Source organism: Manis pentadactyla, chromosome 1 (genome assembly GCF_030020395.1).
Source record: "Manis pentadactyla isolate mManPen7 chromosome 1, mManPen7.hap1, whole genome shotgun sequence".
NCBI lineage: Eukaryota > Metazoa > Chordata > Mammalia > Pholidota > Manidae > Manis > Manis pentadactyla.
The window spans coordinates 117,858,068-117,882,629 of record NC_080019.1 but is presented as its reverse complement, the minus strand read 5'-3'; the positions used below and the strand labels follow the sequence as shown (position 1 = coordinate 117,882,629).

General features: G+C 45.1%; 1 protein-coding gene across 13 annotated transcripts in view; it reads right to left on the bottom strand.

The window, feature by feature from the left end:
* LPP (LIM domain containing preferred translocation partner in lipoma) overlaps window positions 1-24,562 on the bottom strand; it is a 632,552-nt gene that overhangs the window by 582,966 nt on the left and 25,024 nt on the right. For 4 of the 13 annotated variants that reach the window (XM_036875183.2, XM_057501065.1, XM_036875184.2 and 1 more), the window contains one exon: window positions 5,368-5,491. The exons of 3 other annotated variants lie outside the window; for them this stretch is intronic. Coding sequence is in view for 1 of the 10 variants with exons in the window: in XM_036875182.2 (XP_036731077.2) it covers window positions 1,299-1,449 (151 nt within the window). In the remaining 9 variants the exon portion in view is untranslated. Of the gene's footprint in view, window positions 1-1,298; window positions 1,502-2,061; window positions 2,203-4,912; window positions 5,182-5,367; window positions 5,492-24,562 lie in introns of those variants that run through there. 6 more of the 13 variants (XR_008997202.1, XM_036875182.2, XM_036875190.2 and 3 more) reach the window with 5 other exon arrangements.

The window sequence follows — 24,562 nt, the reverse complement described above, 5'->3', positions numbered from 1 at the left end:
AAGGACAGTGTTGTCTGACTGCATTTATATGAGGCATCTACAGCAAATTCACAGAGGCAGAAAGTAGAATGGCAGGTGCCAGAGCAACGGGTGGTGGGGAGGGGAGACTAAGAAGTTAGTATTCAAATGGGTGGTGAGTTTTGGTTTTGGAAGCTGAGAAGAGTTATGGGGATTGGTTGCACAACATGGGATGGTACTGAACACTCCTGAGCTGTACACTTAAAAAATGGCTAAGATGGTAAGTGTTGTATGTGTTTTACCTGAATTAAATACAAAATTTTAAAAAATAGTACCTATCCAAGGCAGTCCTAACAGTGACTTGATTTATAGGTTAAGTGCTCAGCCCAGGGCTTGGCACCCACAAGCACTCACTCAAGTCCGTCCTCCTTATTCACACTGACAGAATTCACATGAGTCCTACAACCCTAACCTCTTGGTGCCCCTGCTCATGAGCACCACAACAGGAAGCCATCCTGGCCTTCATGCCTCAAGTCAGGGCCTACAGTCACTGCCCAGCCACAGGTCGTGGAGGAGACATGTGTGTAGGTTCCTGGGGGTCCTGGGCACAGCCCTGCACCCCAGAGCTTCAGAGCAGCTCGGGCCTGCTCCCCTCCAGGTGACATTGCCCAAACATAGGTCTCAGGAGAACGTCCTTTACTCTGTCATGATCTGCCACCTAACGTGGCATCAAAGTGCTTCCCCAAACACATCTCCAACGACCCCCCTGCCCTGTAGAAAGGGGTCCCCAAGCTGATCAGAAACTGAACTTCCTACAGTTATTCATTAGAGCCATGTCACATCTGTTGGATTGGAACAGGGTGGTGCCCTCTTGGTCTCTGTCAAACATCAATTCAAAGAAGACTAAAGTATGTAGGTGTTTAAAATCTATTCATAATCAGGGCTCACCTTGGAATGGGAATTCTACTCCACCATTCTTGCAGCTTCAAGAATAGAAGTGAAGGCTTAGATGGAAAGCCCTGCTCAATTTCTTTCAAAGCCCATGCATAATTTCCACCACCACAAATGAAACTGAAATCAAGGTCTCCACTATTCAGTTAGCCTCTCGGACAAGATACCATCCCCTTTTAAGAAAGAAAAAGGCATCGGCAGGAAAGCATATCAGAAGGCAGCAGCACAATTCAAACATGACCGAAAGCAGAAAAAGGTGAAGTAGAAACCAAAGAAGGAAAAGAAATAAAATGTTTAAAAAACAATAAACTTCAGGCATCTGAGCCCAGATAGCATGACAAAAAGAGGTCTGAATTGGGAGAGCTTGATTCTTGTTCTCAATTTCTCACCAATTAGAGCAGTAAGTGTGGGCAACTCTGGCATGTGAGTCCCAATTTCCTCATCTGCAAAATGGGCATCTTCTATGCCTTTGCCTGCAGCAAAAGGAGCAACTGACAGAGTCAAAACATCTGGGCTGTAATCCCACCTAATTAGACACATCTTCTAAGGTAAGTTAGCTGTGCTCTCTGGGCCTCCACTGTCCATTATCATGCTGTAAAATGAGAAGATTAATTGAATAATCTCCAAGACTCTCCAACTCCGACAGCCTATCAAATCTGCACAATGTGCCCACACACCAGGTATTTATTCAAACTGGAGATGCCAGGCCAACACCATATACACATACAGATATACAGCAACAGTTTGCATTCCCTTAAATCCAACCGTAACTCTGCTTTACAAGCTGAAACTGTCCCTCGCAAGTGTCCACCAATCTCTCTGCTGGCTTCTTGCTTTTGTCCTAACAATCAGACATACGACACTCCCAAATTATCTTTCTACTCAACTCAAGCTAGGCCTCAGGTAGGAAGAAATATCTCAATTTGTTTTTATATATATACAAATAGAATTTTTCCTCAGTCAGAGCCTGTCTCTAAATCCCACTGTGAGAAGTACTCCCGTGGGAAAGCAGCTGTCCACACCCCAAATTAAAGCAGCCACTGCTCCCAGCAACATGGCCCATTACCATGCAAGCGAGCCAGCCCTCAGGACTGTAAGCCCTGGGTCTGGGAGTAGAAATGCCATTCGCCCTGGCAATAATGATGTACTCACGAGACGTCAGGCCCCACGGGCAGCTGGCCCTCCGCTGGCCCTCACTGCCTCTCACACACCCTGAGTCCCACTGCACGGAGGTGGTCCTGAGGCCCGAGGGGAACAGCACTGAGACATTCTCTCCTCAGCTTCCAGAACAAGGGGCAAAGGAAGGGAGGGGGTGGGGGGAAGGCAGGGGGAGGGGGCAACTTGGTTTCTGAAAACAAGAATTCAAATCCTGCTTCTCCTAAACCCTGAGTCACCTCCTTCTCTTCCAATAGATCAGTGTGGTGGGTAAACATTTCCATATATGGAGAAGCTGGCTGGAGGATGTCAGAAAAATCAACCTTCTCTCCTCTGGCACTTGAAGAACATGCCCCACTTAAGGCAGAATTCCTTACTCGGTAAATGATTAACCCCAAAAGAAGTGGAGTCTCAACAGTTCCACACGCTGTCCTGTTACAGGAAAAAGTCTCCCCCACAAAAAACGAGGAAGTGACTAGTTTGAAAGGCTTTAAATTCACCTCAGGAGTGGCGCCCACAGAATGCAACTAAATTCATGAAATCAGTCTATTAATCTGGGGGGAGGGGAGGCATTCGGGGGGATGCACCTTAAGAGGTCACCAAGAGTCAGTCTGCAGTTCTTCAGGTGGCATGTGAGTGCTACAACAGCCTTCACCCTCAGACCCCAGCCCCTGATTCCATGGGCTCAGAGTCCTCCTGAGCACTTCATTTTGCATGAATTCTTCATTGGGCAGATATCAGGCAGGAAGACCCCAGAACCAAACCAGACTTTCAGGAGAACATGGCTAAGGGGAGAGGGATGGGAAGGAGCACGGAATGCCCAGTTTAATTTGTAAGAGTAATTCTAATCCAAAGTTTCTGGGACGTGTTAGAGGACAAAATAGGACAAGTGATGTCAGTCAGGAATGAATCTAGTCTAAAATGACTCTAACTAAATGAGGGAGGAGAAAGGAGAGAGAGATGAATTGCTGGAGGAAGTGGCAGTGCAGGGGAGGAGTGGTCTGCTCACAGAAGGCTTGCCGCTGCCATCCTTCCTGGAGGCCCCAGAGGCAGGGCTGAAGAGGACAGAGGAATGGTCCTCATTTGTACCAGGGAAGACTAGGCCAGCCATCAGACTTGGTTCTATACAATGACAGTCGTCCTGTCAGGAGCTGAGAGTCCCTTCCAACATTCCAACAGGAGCATTTCAGCAGAGGAAAGCGACATTCCACAGCAAACAGCTGCCCAGGGATAGCCTGGGAAGTCTGAATGCCAAGGACCAAGCAGGGAGCTACAAGATAGGCATGAAAACCAGAATGAGAGTGTGTATCCACCCTCCAGTTTGCAAAGACCATTTGCATATTAGTTTCCACGTCCAGAAAGGGGCCCTTCATTCCCTAACATGTGTTTGATTCCTTCCTCTTGACCACTGAGAACTACTGGTCTAGGATGTCAAGAGGAGAAAGACCATAAAGGCCACTGAGCCCAGTGCCCTGGCCCCACCCCAGCTGTGAATCCCCCTTGGCATCCCTGAGGCCTCCAGGCAGGTTCTGTCTTCCCAACAGAAAGTTTTTCCTTCTATGGAAACAAAATCTGGCTCCCTGGCCTTCAACCTCCTCCTCCTCGTTCTGCCTTTTCAAACCATACAAAAATCCTGTGTCTGTCTCACTGGTTTGGCATTTTTGTTGGTGAATATGGATACAGAAATGAAGCCATCCAAGATTTCATCCCTCAGTCACTCCTTCTGTCTCGGGTCCACAGCACACTGCTAACTCCTAATACATTTGTTGCCAACTTGAAATCCACCTTTTAGGTTTTTTTTTTTTCAAGAAGTGTTACTGCTAAGCAACCCATTGTGCATATGTGCTGATGGCCTGTGTATTCGCAGGGCATTCCCTGTTAACATCTCAGTCACTGAACAATGACTGAAGATAGAGCTTCAAGACAAGTTCTCCTACCTCATCAGCCAGACCACGTCCCACCCTTTGTGCACGAAGCTCAGGGATGCGTATCTCATTCCAGATCCCCACTCCTGGCTCTCGGGTCCTGCAGAACCTAAAACTTGTCCCTGAAATGCAAGACTATTCCAAGGAACATTAAGAGAGAGCTCTGTAGGCAAAGAGGGTCTTGCCAACACAAGCATTCTCAGAAAAACAAAGCGGCCTGCAACACAGGGCTGGGAGCTCATGATCGCTGACAAGTCCAGCACCATTCTGCTTCTCAGTGTCTTCACAAAATGGGGGCAAAAAATGCTCTTTTCTGCCACAGCCCTGATGGCACTATTTGGATTCAAGGTACATGTACTCATGAAGCCTCACATTAGTAGCATTCTTTACCATTTAGTAAAGGCTTTCCCAGACAATCTCATTTAATCCTTACAGACAACCCCCCCTGGAGTATTTATACCCAGTTTAGTGACAGGGAAACTGAGGCTCAGAAAGGTTAAGCATATTCCAAAGGTCACACAAACAGTAAGTAGTAAAAAGAATACTTGTGCAGGAGTTAGACTCTCTCAGATTCTAGTTCTTACTCTGCTACATACTAACTGTATGGCCTCTAGCCAACTGTTTTAAATATTCTAAACCTCAGGTTCTACACCTGAAAAGTGGAGATTAAAAAAGCCCCTCTGCCTGCCTCTCCGAACTGTTACGAGGCTCAAATGAGATAATCTGAATGAAAGCCCTCTGGAAAACGGGGAGATGCAACAAAAGAGTAAGAGATAATTGTGTGATTACCTGTAAATGACTGTGCATTCCATTACAAATACAAAAGGCAGTGAGGTCATTCTCAAAACAAAGAAACATTAAGGCTCTGGGAATTAAGGGAAATAATTCAATGTTCCACAGCATTCTGTCTCTGTGCTACTCACTCTTACAGTTGAAGCCTAGCAGCAAATGTCAGATTTTCAACTGCCAAGTCACTCATCTGGAGAACTGTTCAAGACAAACTCGCCCTCTGCAGCTACAAGCAAATGCCAGGCCAAGAGAAGGTAATAGAGATGGACTTTTGGAAGACCCCCCCCTGAGAGTCTCAGTTCTGGAAACATGACCTACAATGTTGTCCTTGGAGAAGTTGTTAGAAACACAGGCTCCAGGTTCTCTGAAATAAGCCCATGGGGAAATAAACATACAATAAGGAGCTACTTTCTAGAGAGCACTAAGGAAGCTCCCAAGCTTGAATTTAACCAAGGGCATAGGATATTTCAAGTTGATACCAAAAAGATAGAAATCTCCAACCCATTAAACCTCCCACCCCAGCTCGCCCAGGGGCTCAGCTTGGAAAGTGGGCATCCCAGGCAACAGAGAGGTTCCTTTATTTACATACCAGAGGTCCTCTGCAGATCACCTAGGAGCCAAGGGGCACCCAAGAAGTTCTGAGAATGAAGTCACTAGTCTGGCTTCCTTCAGGTCTCTCCCAACACATTAGTCATCAGGATTCTCTTCAATTTCTGCAAAGATCCAAGTTATCAATGTCATTTATGGAGAGGCCAGATCTTCCCCAGAAATCCATTCCCAAAGCTAATGAGCACACAGCTCAATGGTGATTGTTTTCTGGCTTGCATTTTATCATGTGTTTCCTTGAACTTAACACTGGAGAAAGGCACTAAATGAATCTGTTGCAAGGATGTGTGAGCACCTACTGTGTACCTGAATCTGCAGGAATGCTGCAGCAGAGAGCTATGAGGTCCAGCCAGCTTCAAGGAGCTCACAGGTTTAGTAGGAGGGAGAGGCTGACCATATGCAGGAGGAGATGTGGTCCACCCAACATGTTCAGACTTGGGTAGGGTGCTCTCAATGGGAGGAACAGACTGCTGGGCTAGGTATTAAAGACGGTGGGACAGGAAAGGGGGCAAGGTGAGGGAGCAATGAGAGATAGCAAACTTGGAGGATGTGTAGGCTGCTAGTGGGAGAGGTGGGCAGATAAGTGGAGACAAATAGGTAACTCAGAAAGGTAAACTGGAGCCTTAAATAGCCATTGTAGGCTAAGGTGATTGAATTCTGTTTCTAAAAGCGGAGAGTTTTTTTGAGAAGCAAATCTCAGATCACACCATTGATCAGGTTAAAAAAAAATAGTCTCTTAGGCTCCTCCCTACCAAATAATAACAACTATAATTTAATGAGTGTTTATTCTGTGCTAAGCATTGTACTAAGCAGGTTGCATACATTATCCCATTTCATCCTATCAACACCACTGTGAGCGAGGCAGTCTCACTTCCATAATACAGATGAAAATATAAAGGCTTAAAAAACAAGTAAACTGTGCAAGTGGAAGAGGCAATAAGTGGAAGAGGCCAGAATTAACTAGCTCACAGTGCAGACTTCACCCCTTGCAATTCTAGAACGTACTTACCAATTCCTATCTTTCTTCTTTCCCATTGCTCAAGACTCTTTCTATCCCATTTCTATGAGGTGATTTTATCCTTGTTATGTGATGTAACTATCACATAACAACTGTATATAACAAACATAAGTATCTCCAAAAATAGCTAACAAAATTCCTTATTTCTTTATGTTTTCCCACAAAGCCCTTGGAGTCAGGAACCTTGCCTATATTTTCAGCACAGTGCACACAGTAGACACTCAATAATTCAGTAATTCCATGTACTCGGTAGGACAGTGTCTTTGAAGGTTAGGCCAGGAGAGTAACACAATCCTGGCTGTAATTTCCACTGTATGCTGCACAGAAATGGAAATAACCTCACGAGGTTGCCAAGGTCCAATGGGGCGATAGAGCCAAGTTGAAGCATACAGGTCAGCGATCATGTGCATGGAGCAGCCTGAAGCTGCTGCAGATCCTCAGAGGCTGCATGACCCTGAACCTGAAGATGGGCACTCCAAAGGCCTCAGAGGAAAGCGACAGTGTGCACATTTCAGTGAAAAAGGGAAAAAAACTTCAGGGCCCCTTGCAACTGTGACATGGGCTAACTAAGCTACTCTGCCTCTCATCCTCAAACTGAGCTAGCACAGTGCTTTCTAAACATTTCTTTTCCTAGCAGCAGAGCTTTCCCTTTAAAATGAAATGCTTTGCAGATGCACACTTGTAAGGCAGCTAACAGCACAGCTGCTCAGGCTGGGCTCCCAGCTCCCCTTCCTTCTCTTCTCCCACTTGCTGCTGCCCCCAGCCAGCACTCCAACAGCAAGGTCAGTCCTAGATGCCCAGGAGCAGGGGAGCAAAACCTGAAGGCCGGCAGCCTCTGAGCTCTTCCTAGCACCTTCCAGCTCCAACTCTCATAACCTCCAAGGTCTGGGATGCCCCTGCTTAGTAAGCAGCCCTGCATTTTCACATGTGAGACAGACAGCATATGCTGTAGCAGGGAAGGAGTTCTCAAATTAGAAAACTTCTATTGTAATCTGTTTAGAGCTTACAGAACCTGTGTTCTCACAAGCAGGTGATTTGTGTTTCACAAGGCCTCAGCTTTCCCATCTATAAAATGGGAATGCTATTGTCTACTTAATATGGTTTTTATAAGAATTAACTAATTTAATGTACATAAGCTGCTTAGCATAATGTAAAAGCAAATACTATATTACAATCACCTCATCTATAAATTTATCTAACTTCCCAAATGGAAAATCAAGTAGCCCTGTGTCCAGGGCAAGGAAGATGCTCAATTAGTGACAGGTGCCACTTCTTTTCTTCCTTGCTCTCATGGACATTTTAAACCTGAACAAGTATTATGACAGCAACAAAGAGCAAGAGGGAGGAACATATTTTGTGTCCCAAATTCCCTACAGCTCATCTTTGGAGAGTCTCACAGCTTGCCCCCGGGACCTTTCAAACTCATAGCCATTTTAGACTACGGAGGATGTCAACTAGGACAGTCCAGGCTGGAGAAAGTGAGTTTGAGAAAAACATTGGTCCAGGTCACTAGCAAAGGGAGGCATGTTAAAACTTGACATTTCCGGTCCCAGCCTCCACCCTGACCAGTTGAGTGGCCTGAGAACTTCCATCTGCTCTATGAGCCTCCATTTCCTTATCTGTACAGTAGGGGTAACAATCCTGCCTTCTCCTTCACCATGACACTGTAGAGGACTACACAGTGGTCCTTTCACACCACGGGTGTGAGAACTCTTGAAAACGTCTCAGCTCTATAACTATATACAATTATCATTTTTATTATAACCTCAAGTAAAAAGTCAAACCAGTGCAAAAATAAAAGAATGTGGCCCAAACTTGGGAATCACCCTGTCTTGAGGCCCCCGCTCCCCCCACATAACTTCCCATCTCCGCCTGAGTTTTGCCTGACTCCCTGCACATACCAAGGTGTGAACCCCCACTTCATCCCGGCTTCCCAGCTGACCCCTCACCAGTGATCTGAACCACACAAAAAATACCACCCAACCACCCTCAAGTTGGTGCTCAGGGCCTCCAGGATGGCCCTTCTTTCCACACACATCTCCCATTATGTTGCTGTATGAATCCCTGGCTCCAGGCAAGGACGTACCCCCAGCTCCTCCCAACTGCAAGATCTGGCTATGCTTCTCTTTAAGCGGTGTGTTTCAAAATCTGAGTGCAACATCTCTGAGGGCAGGGGGGAAGTGGAGTCCCTGGGGGTATTCTGTGACTGGGGTGTGGTCTGTGGGGCTTCACTGTCCCACCCTTTCTCTAAAGATGGCCCCACCAATTACCGGTCCATAAACACCCACTCAGAGGAAGAAAAAATACGTCTATTTCTTTATTATAGTTGATAAATCTCTTTACATGCCCCCCTTTATAAATGCTTTTTAAGTGTCAGATACAACCACAACACCCATTTTACAAACGAGGAAGCTGAGGGTCCATAATAGAGTGAGTGGCCAAGCCAGTAGCTGAGGCCAGGCCTTCCGCTCCAGAGGCCAGTGCCACTGCCCTTTCCCCGCTGGCAGTAGGGCGAATGGAAACGCTGCTATAACAGGTGCCGGGCTGCCCTAGGGTGAGCTCCTGCAGGATGCTGGGTGAAGCACTTTCCTTTCCTAAGACATGAAATGCAGATGCAGGGGCCATCCACACATCTGTGTACCTATCCCTTTCCCTCTCCCCCGTGAAGATTTCAAAAATGAAACCTTAGGAGGAACTAACAAGGTAATATCTTACACATGAGTTCAGTCAGCTCCACCCCAAGCTTTCCCTCCCAACCTCCAAAGCCAATCTCAAAAGAGGAGGGACTGACCCGCAGAAAAGCCATGAGGATTCCACAGGACACACATCATCATGGGCCCCACAAGCCTCTCCCGAGAACCACTGCAGTCACAGTCACAGGGCACAAATCCTGTCAGCAAATTGCTGGTTTGATTGGCAATTTTTAATAAGCTCAAGATGCAGGAGCATTTATGCAGACTACACAGTATGCGCCTACTGTGCCTCCTGGCCTAGGGGCCCCATATAGGAGGGCAATGGAAAAATCCCTCTTTCCCTCAAGTTTCTTAAGACATTATTCTCTTAGTGTAAGCAACTAGCATTGCTGCCTGTCTTGCCAATGGGTTTCAGCCCCAGGCAAGTTCACTATGGATTCAGTGTGACCAAAGAAAATGACAGCAAAATGTTCTTGGGGTGAAAGGGTTATACCCAACTTTAGTTCTAGGTGGCAAGTCAGTCACTAAAATCCCATTCACTCAGAGCGAGTCTGCATGCAGCAAGCCCGTCTCTGCCTCTGGGCCCCTCTGTCCACACAGCTGTCCTCCGGGCCTCTCTGCACAGTCGTCCCACACAGCCGTCCTCCGGGCCTCTCTGCACAGTCATCCGGCACAGCCGTCCTCTGGGCCTCTCTGCACACTCATCCCACACAGCCGTCCTCTGGGCCTCTGTCCTCGGTGCTGCCACCACTCCAGCCTCTACTCTGCTGTCCTGCAGCCTTGCAGCCCTGCCACCATGTTGTGCCCAGAGCACTGGGTGGAGGTCTTTTTATAGAATCAACAGCCATGTATTGCCCACAGGGGTGCAGTGAGCTAGTCAACCAGGGCCAGGTGAGAATCCTGGCCACAGGAACTCTCATTTTATCCACACTGCCTAAGCACAACACTCCCATTTGAATGTAGAGACAGTGTGTGTGCGGAGGGCCACAAGCCCTCTCTGTGTATCTCCTAGAGTCCAAATGCTGACTGCCAGACTCCCCCAGAACTACACAATCTGAGATCTGGCAAAGTCCAGATACCAACTAGTTTAGCTCCTGTAAATGTCTTGTCTGAGGCGTTCATTCATTCCAAGGATGTTACTGATGTCCAGTTGATGCACAGCAGTAAGGGGAGGCCAGGCTTCTGCTCTCAAGGACCCTGCACCAGTATCTTAAGTGGCTTCCCAATGGCAACAGAATAAGTCCAAGTGCTTCATCTAACATCTCAAGTTTCTCAATAACTTGGACTCAACCTTCTGTTCCCACCACAAACTCCCTCCCACTGGCACTCAGCACACACTCTTTGCTTTATTTATCTTTGCTGTTCAGATGGAACTCTTAGCTCATACTGTTCCCTTTGCTTGACCTACTCCTCCTCCCCACCCGAAGATCAAATACAAATATGTTATATATCCTTCAGGCCTACTGGAAGTTCTTAACAAGAGTGAGATTGCTCTTCGAAGAAAGGCAGTCATTTCATCTGTGTCTCATGCATTACAATATATCTAACACTCTGGCCCTGACCACTAAATGACAGTGGGAGTCTGGCTTCTAGCACTGAGACAACAAAAAACATTTCACCACCTTTGTAAATGCCCCTTTAAGAGATGTTCCTGGTCCCAGGTGAAAATCACCTAACCACTGTCACCCTACACGAAACCTCCCTCACTTCTCAGTGTGGTCAGAATAAGCTCTCTTCTCTGAATTTGCTCAGCTTGCTGTCTGCAGCATCAATCGTGACCTTCCTCATACTATTCTTACTAGGTACTTGACTTACTCCCTTTCTGGTGGGGGCTCCCAGTGGAAGAATCCATGACTTATCTCTATCCACAATACCAACATCAGTCTTATATTAAGTGCTCAATAAACATTTCTGCACAAATTATGTAAGCAAGACAACTGTCCAGGGTATGACTTCCAGAAGGAAATTAAACTGAACTGTTGAATGACCAATCAGTTGTCAAAACTGAGGAGAATCCAACTCAGAAACTGAAATTGGGCATGTGGCCTTTTTTCTCAGGATATTAAATACATTAATATTACGTGTTTTATGTAAATAAGCCAATGTTAAGTAGAATTATTATGCCCACTTATATCACATTATAATTGTACATGTTCTGTACTTTGGGATTACAACCTCTGGGCATTTTTAAACTTAAATGAACACATTGGCAGTAGATACATTCTCTTGATTGGCTCAATCACAGTTTCTTTGCATCCTCTAAAGTGACTTTCTGCACTGCAGAGGCAGACTGCTAAAAGTACATTCCCCCCACTGCCTTGAAGCTAGTGAAGTAGGTTCTGGCAAGAAGATGTACTTGTGTGACACTTAGCAGGTGGTAGTGAAGCTAAATCTTTCTGCCTCTCTGCCTACCAGCAGGCAGTATCAGGTAATCCTACGCGGCAAGGTGCTGTTCCATTTGGCAATCCACTGTTCCACCATCAACTGTGAGATGTCAAGAAGTTTCAGAAGCCTCTGTAGTGGCTTCCCAATCCCATCCTCCTTATCCCTGGATCATGACTATGGAAAAAATGCTCACACCCAAGAGCAACAGATGCAGCCCTCCAGCTCCCACTGCTCCAGACTTTCCAACCCTTTTGTTAGCATCTCTTTCCCTGAATGAATCCCTTTCCATTTAACATTCTCTGGAATGGCTGTCCCATACTTAAGCCTGATAAATGCAGGAGGGAGAAAGAAAAATAGATCTATTAACTGATCATCCATTCCTCTATTTCTTGATCTGCTCAAGTAAGACCTATGTCTATCTACATCTAAGACCTCATTGCCTCTACGAGGGATGAAAAATATCTTATTTTATTGGAATGAGCCAAACAGACCTAAGGGACATAAGTAGCAGGTCATAAGTCATAGGCTAATCAGAACTACACACACTAGTTTCTGGTCAGTGAAAATTCTAATTCATGTAAAATGAAGCACGGTTAAAGCATAATTACTGACTCTTTCTTGGATTTCTTGAGAATTCTTGCAAAGTAGGCATGATTATCATCATTACCATTTGATAAGCAAGGAAACTGAGGCCCAGGGAGACAAGCACTAGTCAGTGGTAAAGAAATTCTTTGTTGAGAATTCTTGGCATGACCTCTTTGTTTTCCAGATTTGCTACAGAACACTTTAGTGCCTCAAAGGCATGCTGGCTGCACACCTAGTCCATCTGCTCTGTGCAGCCCCATAGAGTAGGCCTCCAGAAATGTCTGTTCCTGTCCTCGTTTCCTTATACATAAAATAGGGAAAGCAAGAGTTCCTCCCTCATGGGTTTGTTTAGAGGATTAGGTGACTCACTATGAATAAAGCAGCTGGAACAGTGGCTGACACATAGTGTCTGCTTGCTAAGTGTCACCTAGTGTATAAACCTAGCAGCAATCTTAGGGCACAAATGTAATTCCTGTCTTCAAGTGAGGAAACTGAGACTCAGAGAGATTATATAACTTGCCCAAAGTCAGACAGCTAGTGAGCAAGGGGGAGAGGCAAGATCCAAATTCAGCTCTGTGGCCTTCCACCAAATCCAAAGCTCTTTGCGCCTCAGCATCCTGCTTGCTGATATGCACACCTAATGGAAAAATGTATCAAACTGCAGGACGAAAACCTGCCCAGACATAACAGGGCTGTACCTTGGGAGCTCTCTGGGTATCACAGGATGATAAGGCCAATGTCATAAGCCCTGCCCTTCAGCACAGTCAGCTCCAGTGAGTAAAATTAGCTCAGCTCTGCTCCAGTGCCGCCTGCAGCCCCAAGGCAAAACTCACCCCAGGCAGAGCACGGCCTCACCTGACCCTCACTCCCAAGAAGGGTCCCTCATGCACCTCATTAGGGCCCAAGATGACTCATTTTGCTCCTTCCTGTCTCTCGCTGCTAAAGTCACCTCTCCACTATTCAGAAAGGCAGCTCTAATGGAGAAGTAAAGATGAAAATGCAAGTAACCCTTCTACATTCCTTTCCTACAGGAAAGGTGTGCCTAGCAAGGAAGGGTGCCTGCCATGCCAGCTGGGAAGGAAGCTCTGCTGAGTTGTATAACCCAGCTCGGGACCGAAGACGGACAGCAACCGATGGACTCCTGACAGGACCCTCCTCATCTTCCCTGGTGATGATGGCACTGAGGAGCGGAGGGGCCTATTCTGCACTCTGCTGTCCTTTAGGCCACACACAGTGATGACGACCACCAGGGGCTCCTCTGCACCCTCTCAACCCGAGGCCACCAGATATTACCTACAGTTTAATAGTGAAAATCTCCCCATGCTCCCCAACTTCCACAAGCTGAACTGTAAGAGCTATTTGGCTTCATCACTTTTTGAGTATGATACACAGAATAATTTGGAGGATTACAAAAGGTGTTAAATATCTAAAATGAGTACTCAGGGGCTCAAGGGCCAAACGGAGAGAAAAAAATTAGACGACCAATTCGTTTCAGGGTCACCATCAACAAATCTAATTTTAAAAGACTTCCTTCAAAATTTGCTCGGTAGCTAGTTGACCAACAAGAGTCATTCTCAGACCCCAGGGATGAAGGAGCTCATTTGACCACCCAGCACCCTAGCTTTAGGAGGAGAGAAGCAGTAAGAACCAGAAGAGCACCAGAAGCCCTGAAGCCGGGTGTCACCTTGCCCATGGGGACACAGTACAGGAGTGGCAGAGTGGAAACCCATCGGTCAGAATCCAAATCTTTTGCTGTCTCCCTTTATGTGACTCCACAACTTTATGAAACCCCACAACTTTCTTTAAGCCAAATTAAAAATACCTGACTGACCCAGCCAGTTAAAGCTATTGATACACACGTTGCAGAATACAAAGGAAAAATGTTTTAAATGAACTCTGCTGCAAATTTGCAGGATACAAAGGAAAAATTTTTTAAATTAACTCTGCTGCAAATGCCATTTAATCTGAATTCCGTTCGACTACCAAAGATGAATTACTGCTCCACTTGGTATTTTACAGCCACACATTTTTCCCATGGCCGGTAAAATGCTCGTCACAAAGCTGCCATCACAACCAGTCTCCAGCAGACCATGCACCGAGTATGCCACTTCTCTGCCTGGCTACTCACAGAAGAGTCAGACTTCTGCCCTCACCTGCTAGGTCTTAGAAAAAACCAGAAGGTACTAACACATCATGGCATGTAATACCTTAAATGGTGGTAGAAGGCAGGGCCAGTCTGTAAAATTTTGCTTATGTTGCTTAACAAAGACTTTAGGTCAATTGTTAGAGGCCAGGCAATTTTCTAAGCACTTTAGAACAAGTAACTCATTTAACCTTCCCAACGACCCTTACAAAGTAGGCCTGATTTTATCACCATTCCCATTTGACAAGCAAGGAAACCGAGGCCCAGGGAGACAAGCACTAGGCAGTGGCAGAGCTGGGAACCGAATCTAGGTCATCTGGCTAAAGGTCTAAGGCCTTGCCCACCAGGCTACACTGCCTCCCCACTGGCTTATCTTCCTTGTTTTTATCATCAGGTAGGGGGACCAGAACTCAAACATTAATACAGGTACACAGACCAGACTGACACACTATCATTAGCACCAATACAGTCTCTCCCTAAAGTTACAGGAGAGACCAAATTCTAATCAGGAACCACATTATTTATTCTCTCTGTCTAAAGACCATAAATAGGAAGCATCCATGTTATCAGCATATTCTCTCCATCACTGCCCGAATAAAGTCAAGTCAAAGGCTCAGGGAGAGGAGGGACAGAGGGGAGCAGCCATCTCCCCATGAGTGGTCTTGCTGAGTGGACTGGAAGGCCTCTGAGCCCAGGCCCCCTCTTCCCTGAGCCCTGCCAGTGCTTGGAGCAAGGAATCTGGTCCCATCTTGCAGAAGAGGATACTGATGCCCTCAGTTTTTGTACAAACCTTACCCTTCCATGCAAGAAAAGCACACATTCCTCATGAGGTTTCTACAGATTGGAAGGACACAGCGGCTACCTGGGGTAGGAGTGGAATGCTCACGCTTTGCAGGCAGACAAACCTTATTGCAAATCCTGTGCCTGCCACGTGTCACACTGTGGAAGTCATATGCCAAGTTCTGATTGCTTAACCTCCAAGATGAGGGAGGAATAAAATCCATCTCTTGGGAATGCTGGGAGATTAGAGACAATGCTAGCAAACTGCCTAACACCTGGCTCATGGCAGTTATCATTTAAAATGAAAAGTTTAATTGCCTGCTCCCCCACTCCGGACCTCTTCCCTTCCTGTGTGGGAGGGATAAAACAGATGCACTGCCACTGGGCACACAGTCACCTGAGCACAAAACCCACTGAGGCCCAACCCTTCAACCATCCAGTCAAGTACTATGCTGTTTCACACACTGGTGCTCTTGCCCATGTTCTCCCTTTTTCCCAGAAAGTTCTTTACTAAACCCCTACTCAGCTTAAAAAATCCAAATCACTGACCCCATGAAGCCTTCCTAATCATTTCCTCCTCTGCTTTGTGTGCCCATCAATTATTAGCTGATGTCACCAAAAAGTAATCGAATAACCCCTTGCAAGGCTGATATTCACCAGTACATAGATGTATCCTTGCCCATTGGTAATAAGCTTCTGTTTCAAAGCTCCCAAGTGTCCTCACACCACCCCCGTTTTCTCAAGCCCTGCACATAAGACCCCCTGAACCTCCCACAGCCCAGCAACTAAAGGTTCTCCCAGCAGAGCTGCACCCCTTCCATACAGGCTGCTGTACATATTTAAATATCCCCTCCATCTACAAGGAAAACTACCCTACTGAACTAGATGTTGATTTGCATACTTTCTGGAACAGAACAGATATTGATTGCTAGGTTATTAATCACACTGTCTGTAATCTGTAGGATGCTCCTTGAGGGCCAAGAGCACATGGCTCCTCAGCATCCAGAACACTCCACAAAGGGCAAGCTTATAGCAAATACTGAAGTGATTCCCAGTGTCTCCTATGCCACTCCCTCCTCAGCCAGTGTCTGGCACATAGTAGGCTTTCAATAAGCACCTGATGCTCAACCCCCAACTGCCCTACTGTGTGCAACTGTGGAGTCCAACTGAGTTTGACTCCAGCCTCCCCCAGCTACCCATTCCACATCCCTGACCCCAGGTGCTGCCCCTCTGCTCCATCCTCACGTCCTCCCAATGGCACGACCTACAGGCCGGTGCTCTGCTCCACACTTCTGATGGGCCCCCGAGGCCGACAAGTCCAATCCAAACCCTCCTGAGACTGGCATGGGGGTCTTCATTCTCCCCCTCATTCTAGGAATAAATAAATGACCAAAGGTCATATTTCCTCAAAGCACACATGAGGCAGTAAATAAATATAAAAAGTTAGTCATTTAAATATTAACCAAAGCTATTAAAAACAGTGCCTTGCATTTTTATAACCTACTGAAGTTTTAAAAATGGTTGTACATCAAATTGATTCACATCCTCTTCCCTCATCATGCAGCAGAGCAGGGAAGCAGGGGTTCCAGCTGGTTCATATCAGGAATGAAGCTAATTCTAACCACAAGCATCTCAATCCAGAGCTGTCTGGTTTCCTGGGGTCAGCTCACCCCATTCATGTGCAGTCTTATTAACTAGGAATAACAGCACAACCTGGACCTCTGTCCCTCACTGTCCCCTGATGCTATTGTGCTCTCCTGCACAGCACTGCTCACGCTTTGAACATGGGCAGCTGTTCATTGCTTGTTGCCTGTCTTGCTTTACCTAGAATAGAGCATGGCACATGGACCCTGAAAAGAAAAGGGGATTTGGAGTGAGACCCACTACAGACTCCCTCAGATACCAGCAGCCTAACTATAGGCAAATAACAAACCCTCCAAGTCTTCTGTCTCTTCATCCTTAAAATCCAAATAATGATACCTACATCCATGAGTGTTTGCGAGGAGTTTAAAATAAACAGTATTTGACAGTGCTCCACACAAAACAAGCAGTCAATGAATGCCTCCTTCTCCCTTTGTCTACCAGTCCCCAGCTCTGCTTCCTTCTTCCTACTGTGAAATGGGTCCTTCTCCCATCAACGTCTACAGCACAAGGGCCACAAGTAAACCCTTCTGCACCTCCAAATGTCAGCCCAACCTACAGATCCTTTCTAAGGTCAGGTGTCTACAAAGAGGACCCAGGGCAGAGCTCACAGCTGGAGCCAACCGCATTTTTATGTCTGCCAAGCTCTGACCTACTTCCCAGGCAGACCAAAGCAGGTGATACTAGTAGTGATTCAGCAAGGTTTTTGTTTTTGTTTTTCCAAGTCATCCTGGACACGGGACATTACTCAGAATCATAGATTCATGCTGCTCAGAGCTACAGGGTCTATAAAGCCCAGCCAATCAGGTCCAATTGTCTAATTTTATAGATGTGGGATCTGTGTTCTAGAGAATGGAAGTCTTTTAGCCAAGAACAAACCCCAAACTTCCCAAAGGGCAGAAACAACATGGTTCCAATTATTTCCTAAGAAAGGGCCCTGGCTTGCCTACCACTTTCCCTCATCTCAGAAATGATTCCTAATGTCTCAGAGCTTACATTCTTCCTGATTCCCATACCAGGCAAATGCATTTCTCTCCATTATTAAATATTCTCCACCTCTCTGGAACATTTCTGTAATTTCCAGCCCCATGAAGTTTACATACCTAGAAATAAAATTGCAAATATTTTAAGAAAAAAGGACTAGAAGCAAGGAGTTACGGAGTCAAGATGTCGTTCTGCTGCTGACTACTTACATGACCTCGACTGACTATGTCTCCCCACCAGAAATATTTTTTCTCATATGAAAAGGAGACTGTTGGATCAGATCCCTCCCTAAGCTGTGATATTCTGGAACTATGTGTCTCATCATCACTTTCAATACAATATTATCACCCAATATACAAAATAATTAGACCATGACCCATGAAGCTCAGAATTTTTCCATAGTGAAACTGGGTATATATCCTTTAGCACATGATCAGTGTTTATCAATTATACAGCTTTTCAGGGACAGGTGTCCCACTTTCATGTAATTATGTCATACAGATTTTATAAATACCATAAAGTAAATGTTGCCATACTAATGAAGTCCTATAGTGATGCAATGCTGTAGGATGACAATAAAAGAAAAAACAGTCTCTTCAATAAATCAAAATTTAGGTTTCCCATGACTGGATATTTTTCAGTGGTCCCTTTATTCTAATAAACCTGCCATTCCTCAAATACCTTCTTTATAAACTATGTGTAGAAACAGCTATAGATCTTGTAGAACATTCTCAATGGGAGTACCTCCTTGATTTTTTAGAATGATCTGATTTTTCCAACAGTCACTAAGAGACAATTCCAGTGAAGAAGGGAGACGATCCAATTGAAGCTAATCATGCTGAACAACAGTTCACTAAATATATACGTATATATTACACAAAGTCTTACATGATAAGAATATCATGGGGCATAAACCACAGGGCCTCAGCTGACCTCAGAGGACTCATTTACAAAGAGTGATACTCAGTGGATTTCTCAGCAGTTCCAGGTTTGCAGGAAGACACACTACATCTTCCTATAGCTGCCAAGAAAACTCAACATATGGATTCAGAAGTGGTACTTCCTCCTGCTTCCTTTCAAAAAAAAAAATTTCTTATAAGCAATGCCAGGTGGTCCCTGTTAGAATCCAATCCAGTCATTGGAACATGTCCTCAAAGATGATGACACAGGTTTCCCAGTTTTCTTTCCATACTAAGCACTTACAAAATAAATTATGAATAAGACCTCTGCATTAAAATGTTAACAATGTTACTCATAAGAGCAGACAATTGGCAACAGTCCATATCCAAAAATATGTAAATTGCTAAATTTTAAAATAATACATCCATTCAATGGAATATGAGTGTTCATTAAAAATGAGAATTATAAAATAACATGAAAGTGTTTATGAGTATTCAGTGGAGAAAAAAGAGCAAACAAAACTGCCTAGTAAAAATATGTATAAGAAAATATTGGTGGATCATACTTTAGTAATATACCTTCTTTTGAGTAATAATCATGATGACAACAGCTAATGACATGACTGAGGACTCCTCCACAAAAGCTTGGAGGTATGTGAAATTATGATAAGGACACAGGAGTTTAACTAGAAGAAGGCAAAAACAAAAGACTGAATGAGAAACCATGACCCATATTTGGAGAAACCAGTGCAAAATAAAAGGAAAAGTTGATGGAATTTCAAGAAACAACACATAATAGACTATGCAGACAAGAGAACAATTAGAAAGATAGAAGATATACAGGATACAATAGAAAAAACTTAATTTTCTTAACCCAACCAAGGAAAATACAACCTCAAACTCCAATATTACAGGGATGGAAAAAAAAAATGCAAGAAATAAAGCAAACAAAACCTGAGATAATTTTGAATAACTGGAGAAGAATTAAAAGGAACTGTTAGATTTTGATGCTAAGGGAAAGTTCAGTCCCCTGCAAGTGGCTTACAGGAGGTGACCTCAGAACCCTAGAAAAGGAAATGAAACCACAGCACATGACTTAGCCCCATATTGAGCAATATTTACCTAGAAATCATAATATAAATGCTGTTGATTGTTTTAGCTTTTGAAATCAATCCACTAGACCCAGCACAGAAGATTCAGTTATGGTTACAAAACCATCTCTAAGTGCATATATACTTGTATCCACTAAAAACACTGGAGATACAAAAAGTAACAGAAGATATAACTGAAAAACTATAAAAGTAGAAGAGGAAAGGTAGAGAGAGACCCTGACATCTTCACATTCAAAATGGTGGGTAAAGAGAAACTGTCCCAAGTTGACAGAAATGGATATTCACGCATATTATTTAAATGTTTAAAGGAAACTAACAGAAAGGTTAAATCAATGATGTAACTGTCAAAAATTGGGAAGGGGGATGGAAAGTAGCAGAGGGGTATAAACACACTAGTCCTTGCCCATTATACAAGTCAGCAAGCACATATAAAACTAAAACTCAAGAATGAAAGATATAAACATTATTTAGAGATATGACAATAACCACATGAAGAATTAAAAACAAAAAAAAATGGTGACAAGTGGGAAATGAGGCTAGGATGAGGAAATACAAGACAAGAAATTCTTGTTTTTTTCCTCAATCAATGCTTTTGTATTATTATTTTTTTTTTGGTATCATTAATACACAAATACATGAGCAACACTGTGGTTACTAGATTTCCCTCATTATCAGGTCCCCCCCCACATACCCCATTTACAGTCACTGTCCATCAGCGTAGTAAGATGCTATAGAGTCACTACTTGTCTTCTCTGTGTTACACTGCCTTCCCTGTGCCACCCCCTACATTATGTGTGCTAATCATAATGCCCCTTCTTCCCCTTCTCCCTCCCTCCCCACACATCCTCCCCAGTCCCTTTCCCTTTGCCAACTGTTAGTCCATTCTTGGGTTCTGTGAGTCTGTTGCTGTTTTGTTCCTTCAGTTTTTTCTTTGTTCTTATACTCCACAGATGAGTGAAATCATTTGGTACTTGTCTTTCTCCACCTGGCTTATTTCACTGCATTATTTTATTTTATTTCTACTGTGGGAATTTATTTTAACACCTTTTAAAATTGAAAAAAGGAATGAAAAACTAGTATTTCAAAGACAATGAAAGAGCTGCAAATACCATGACCCAGAGATCAGAAAAGTCTAATTTTGGGGGACTTTTTGGGTAAACCATTACAACATGTCACTCTTGTGGAGATCACTAAATGATGTCCCTTTTTATAAGTCACTTTGTCCACTTTTAAAATTCCCCTCTTCTCCTTTTCTCTCCAGGATGTTAACTCTCGCCTAACATCCTCCTGTACAACTTTGAACACTCTGTGCTCCTCAATTCTCTTTGCCAGTTTCAAAATAAAAGGTGGTCCCTAATGAAAACTCGAAAATGTAAAGAATCTCTAAGGAAACCCAAAATCAACAGACAGCTCAGGCTGCACAGTCCTGTGGCCTAGCTCACCATGGCCTGGAGGTTAGAGCTATAATTAGCCGCTTCTGGGCAGACAACAAGGACTCCTGTTGCCTGGAAAGGAGGTAATTAAAGGAGGCAGATTTAGGCCTGAGGGGGTAAGTCTCAAGGAACTGTGGCCCCGGGGCAATCCCAACCTGCTCCTGAATGAGGAAATGGGAACCCGCAGGCCTGATGTTCTATTCCTAAACCACTTTTTCTTCTCTTCTCTGGTTTCTAAAGCCAGGGGAATGCCAGCCATCAGCCGGATCACTTCTTTTTTGCAGTCACCTAAGACCCATTTACTGGGCACCCACTATGTGCCAGGTATTGTGCTCAGTGCTACAAGGATAACAGAGATGAATCAGACCCGAACCCTGACCTCAGGTTGCTGATAGGTGAGAGGAGAGTAAACACAAATCGCAGCCCACGGCACTAGGTAAGAAATGATCCATGTCAAGAGGGAAAGATGCAAGGAGGCCACTGTCTGCTGGGATGCCTGGGAAGGGCATCCTAGAGACTATACAAAGGTCTGATCAGAACAAACAGGAATAATAAGCATATGAGAAGAAAGATGCTTTCTAGAAAGTAGAAATTCCATGAGAGAGGCACAAAATCAGCAAACCACGGGCATATGGGAGGAAAGGGGAGTTGTCCACTGTGGACAGACAAGGGCAGGTAAACTATGTTAATGTTGATGACTCATTTTCCAGGTACCTTCCATGTGGCAGCAGAGACCCTTAGTAGACATTCCCTCCAATCCCTGTAACCACCCTTCAGGGTTAAGAAAATTTTCTCCCTGCTTTACTGATAAAGAATCTACCGCTCAGGGAGGGAGATGACATTCCCAAGGTCACAGGGTGGTAAAGGAATGGAGCAAATCCCACACCAGGCCCGCTGCCTCCGAAACCCAAACCTTTCAACCCGTTGCCACCTAAAGGAGTAGAAAAGAAGGCATGTCAGCAGATGAGGCCGAGGAGACAGGCCAGGGACTGGGGACACACCCTGCTCAAAGCTCAGAGCAGCACTTACATGGGCTTCCACCTTTAGGGATTTCCAAAATTTCACACCACATGTGTGCCTGTGTTTAATGACTCTTTCTAACATCCACTACCTTAGCTGTCACCATCTCAGTGTTTAGAGCCTTTCAAAACTTGGGCACCAATGTAAAACTCATTTACTAGGGATTCACACCCCCCAACCCCCAGCCTACCGAGTCCTCACTTTGATAAGTAAGAAAACATCACACAGCATCAGAAGCCCACAGGTTTGCACTCAGTTGCCATGAGCCTAGGGAGCCCGGGGCTCCAGCTGCATGCCCTTGTCTCACCTCTCAGCATCTGTTCAATCACCTGAGACCCTCCAAATACAGCCAAGCTTCTCAGGTGAGTGGCCCGGGATAGCAGCTCTGCCTGACACGGTTCTCAAAACACTGCTCAGAGGTCTGCCTTCTGCAGTTCTGTGTCAGGCTGCTTATCTCCTCTGCATATCTACCAAAACCTTTCCCCAGAACTGGACAGGAGTGATGCCACATTTCCTCTGTTTGGGGAAGAAGAGGCACCGGGAAGGGGAGGCTTCATGTAGGACTGGATGGTGACCTTGCAATGAAACAAAGTTTTGACATCCAACTCAGCCACTAGATGGGCAAGTGTCCCCATTACATGTGGCAACTCCATGATTTAGAGGCATCAATTCATTATCCTGTACAAGAAAGAAACCAGTTTGGGGTTCAACTAAAAACCACAACCTAAGGATTGTTTCCCTTACATGACAACTATTCATCAGTTTCTCTTACCTCAATCTTTCAAATATACATATGCACATTCCTGGCCTTTCTTTGGACATGAAATCTGAACCAACTGTAGTACTGAGATTAGCTACTTAAATACACCCTGCACTGCATGCCTTGGCCCATGTTTATAAAGTTGCTGCACATTAGCAAGTGTTCACCTTGCTACATAAGTTACCCAGTGTCTTGCCTGAGGGTTTCAGCCTCAGGCAAGTTCACAGTGGATTTGGTGAGACCATCTTGGGGTAAAAGGGTTTATACCTGGCTTTATTCTCACTGTGGTAGTTTGAGCACTAGAATCATGTCTACATCCAGCAATCTGCAGGCCCATAATCCACCACATCTGTACCTCGGCCCTGAGTCCTGGGTGGAGCTCTTTATATAGTGACTCAGTCAATAATAGCTCATGGCTAACAAGTGTGGAAGCATTAGCCTAGCAGTAGGCCAATTACATAATAGTTTAGGGTCAGGTGAGGAACATGGCCATAGGAACTTCCATTTTTCCCTACACCTGGGAAATCCCATTAAATTCACAAGCTAGAAAGTTTTGAAGAATTCACAGAAAATTCTCATGAGTGTCTGGGTGTGGGGAGGTCTGGAGGTGGATTATGGACCTGCAGACTGCTGGATGCAGACTTGATTCTAGGGCTTGACCTACCACTGTGAAAATAAAGCTGGGTATAAACCTTTTTACCCCAGGAATATTCCATTGTCATTTCTTGGTCTTACCAAATCCCTAGTGAACTTGCCCGAGGCTGAAACCCTCAGGCAAGACACTAGGCATTCTCACTCATCTTTACTGGCCTCATCCTGTAACAGGGAAGAAGTACTTACATACAAGATAAGCATATGAAGAGGGAAGCCCTTCAGGCATGTATCTGGCAAAAAGGTTTTGAGCTATTAGTTGGCACAGACACAATGCTGTGGTAAGTGCCTGCATACAGAGCTGATGAGCACATGGAAGGTGCCCTCAAAATATTCAGCCCAACAGGATGGCATGGACCAGCAAATTATTAAGCGAGAGTTGGCACAGCTAAAACCATGCCATCTACGCCTGCTTCCCAGTCCCTCATGGACAGAAGTGCATACTTTATAAGCCAGCATCCCTGGACTGCTCTAACAGAGTGCTTGAACATCCTCCTCAAGTCTCTCAGCTCGTCTCCCAGCTGGAAGCAGAGGAAGATAAAGTACCTGATCAGTTAGTTACACACAGTGGAACCTATTTCATGCTGAAAGAGCAGGGAAAAAATAGAAAAAGGAACTTTTCCCAAAAGCTGCAACACTTCTCCTCGGTTTCCAATTACTAGAAGGTACCAGACAAACAACGGAAGCGATCAAAGTCCCAGGAATTTCCCAGCTCCTTCTGGCTCCACACACTGAGGCTCTGAATCCGGGTCTGCTGGCTTTGTCAACATCAGGGACAGCAAAGAGATGTGCGGCCCTCCCATGTGGTCAAGTCCACTGGGGGAAGCAAATCTCATCCACGCCTTTGCCTACACAGTTCCCTCTTCCTGGCCAGCTCCCTCCTGCTCATCCTTAATGGCTGGCCCTGCTCACTCCAGCCACAGTGGCTGCACAGCAAATGCTTACTGAATTGGAGAAAACACCCCTGCTCTTTCTCTACCCTCTGCAGTAACTGGTTTAACAGATCCTTCTTGAGTTTAGGAGGAAGCTCAAAAGACTCACTCCAGCCCTTCATAGTCCAAGGCCCTCTATGCT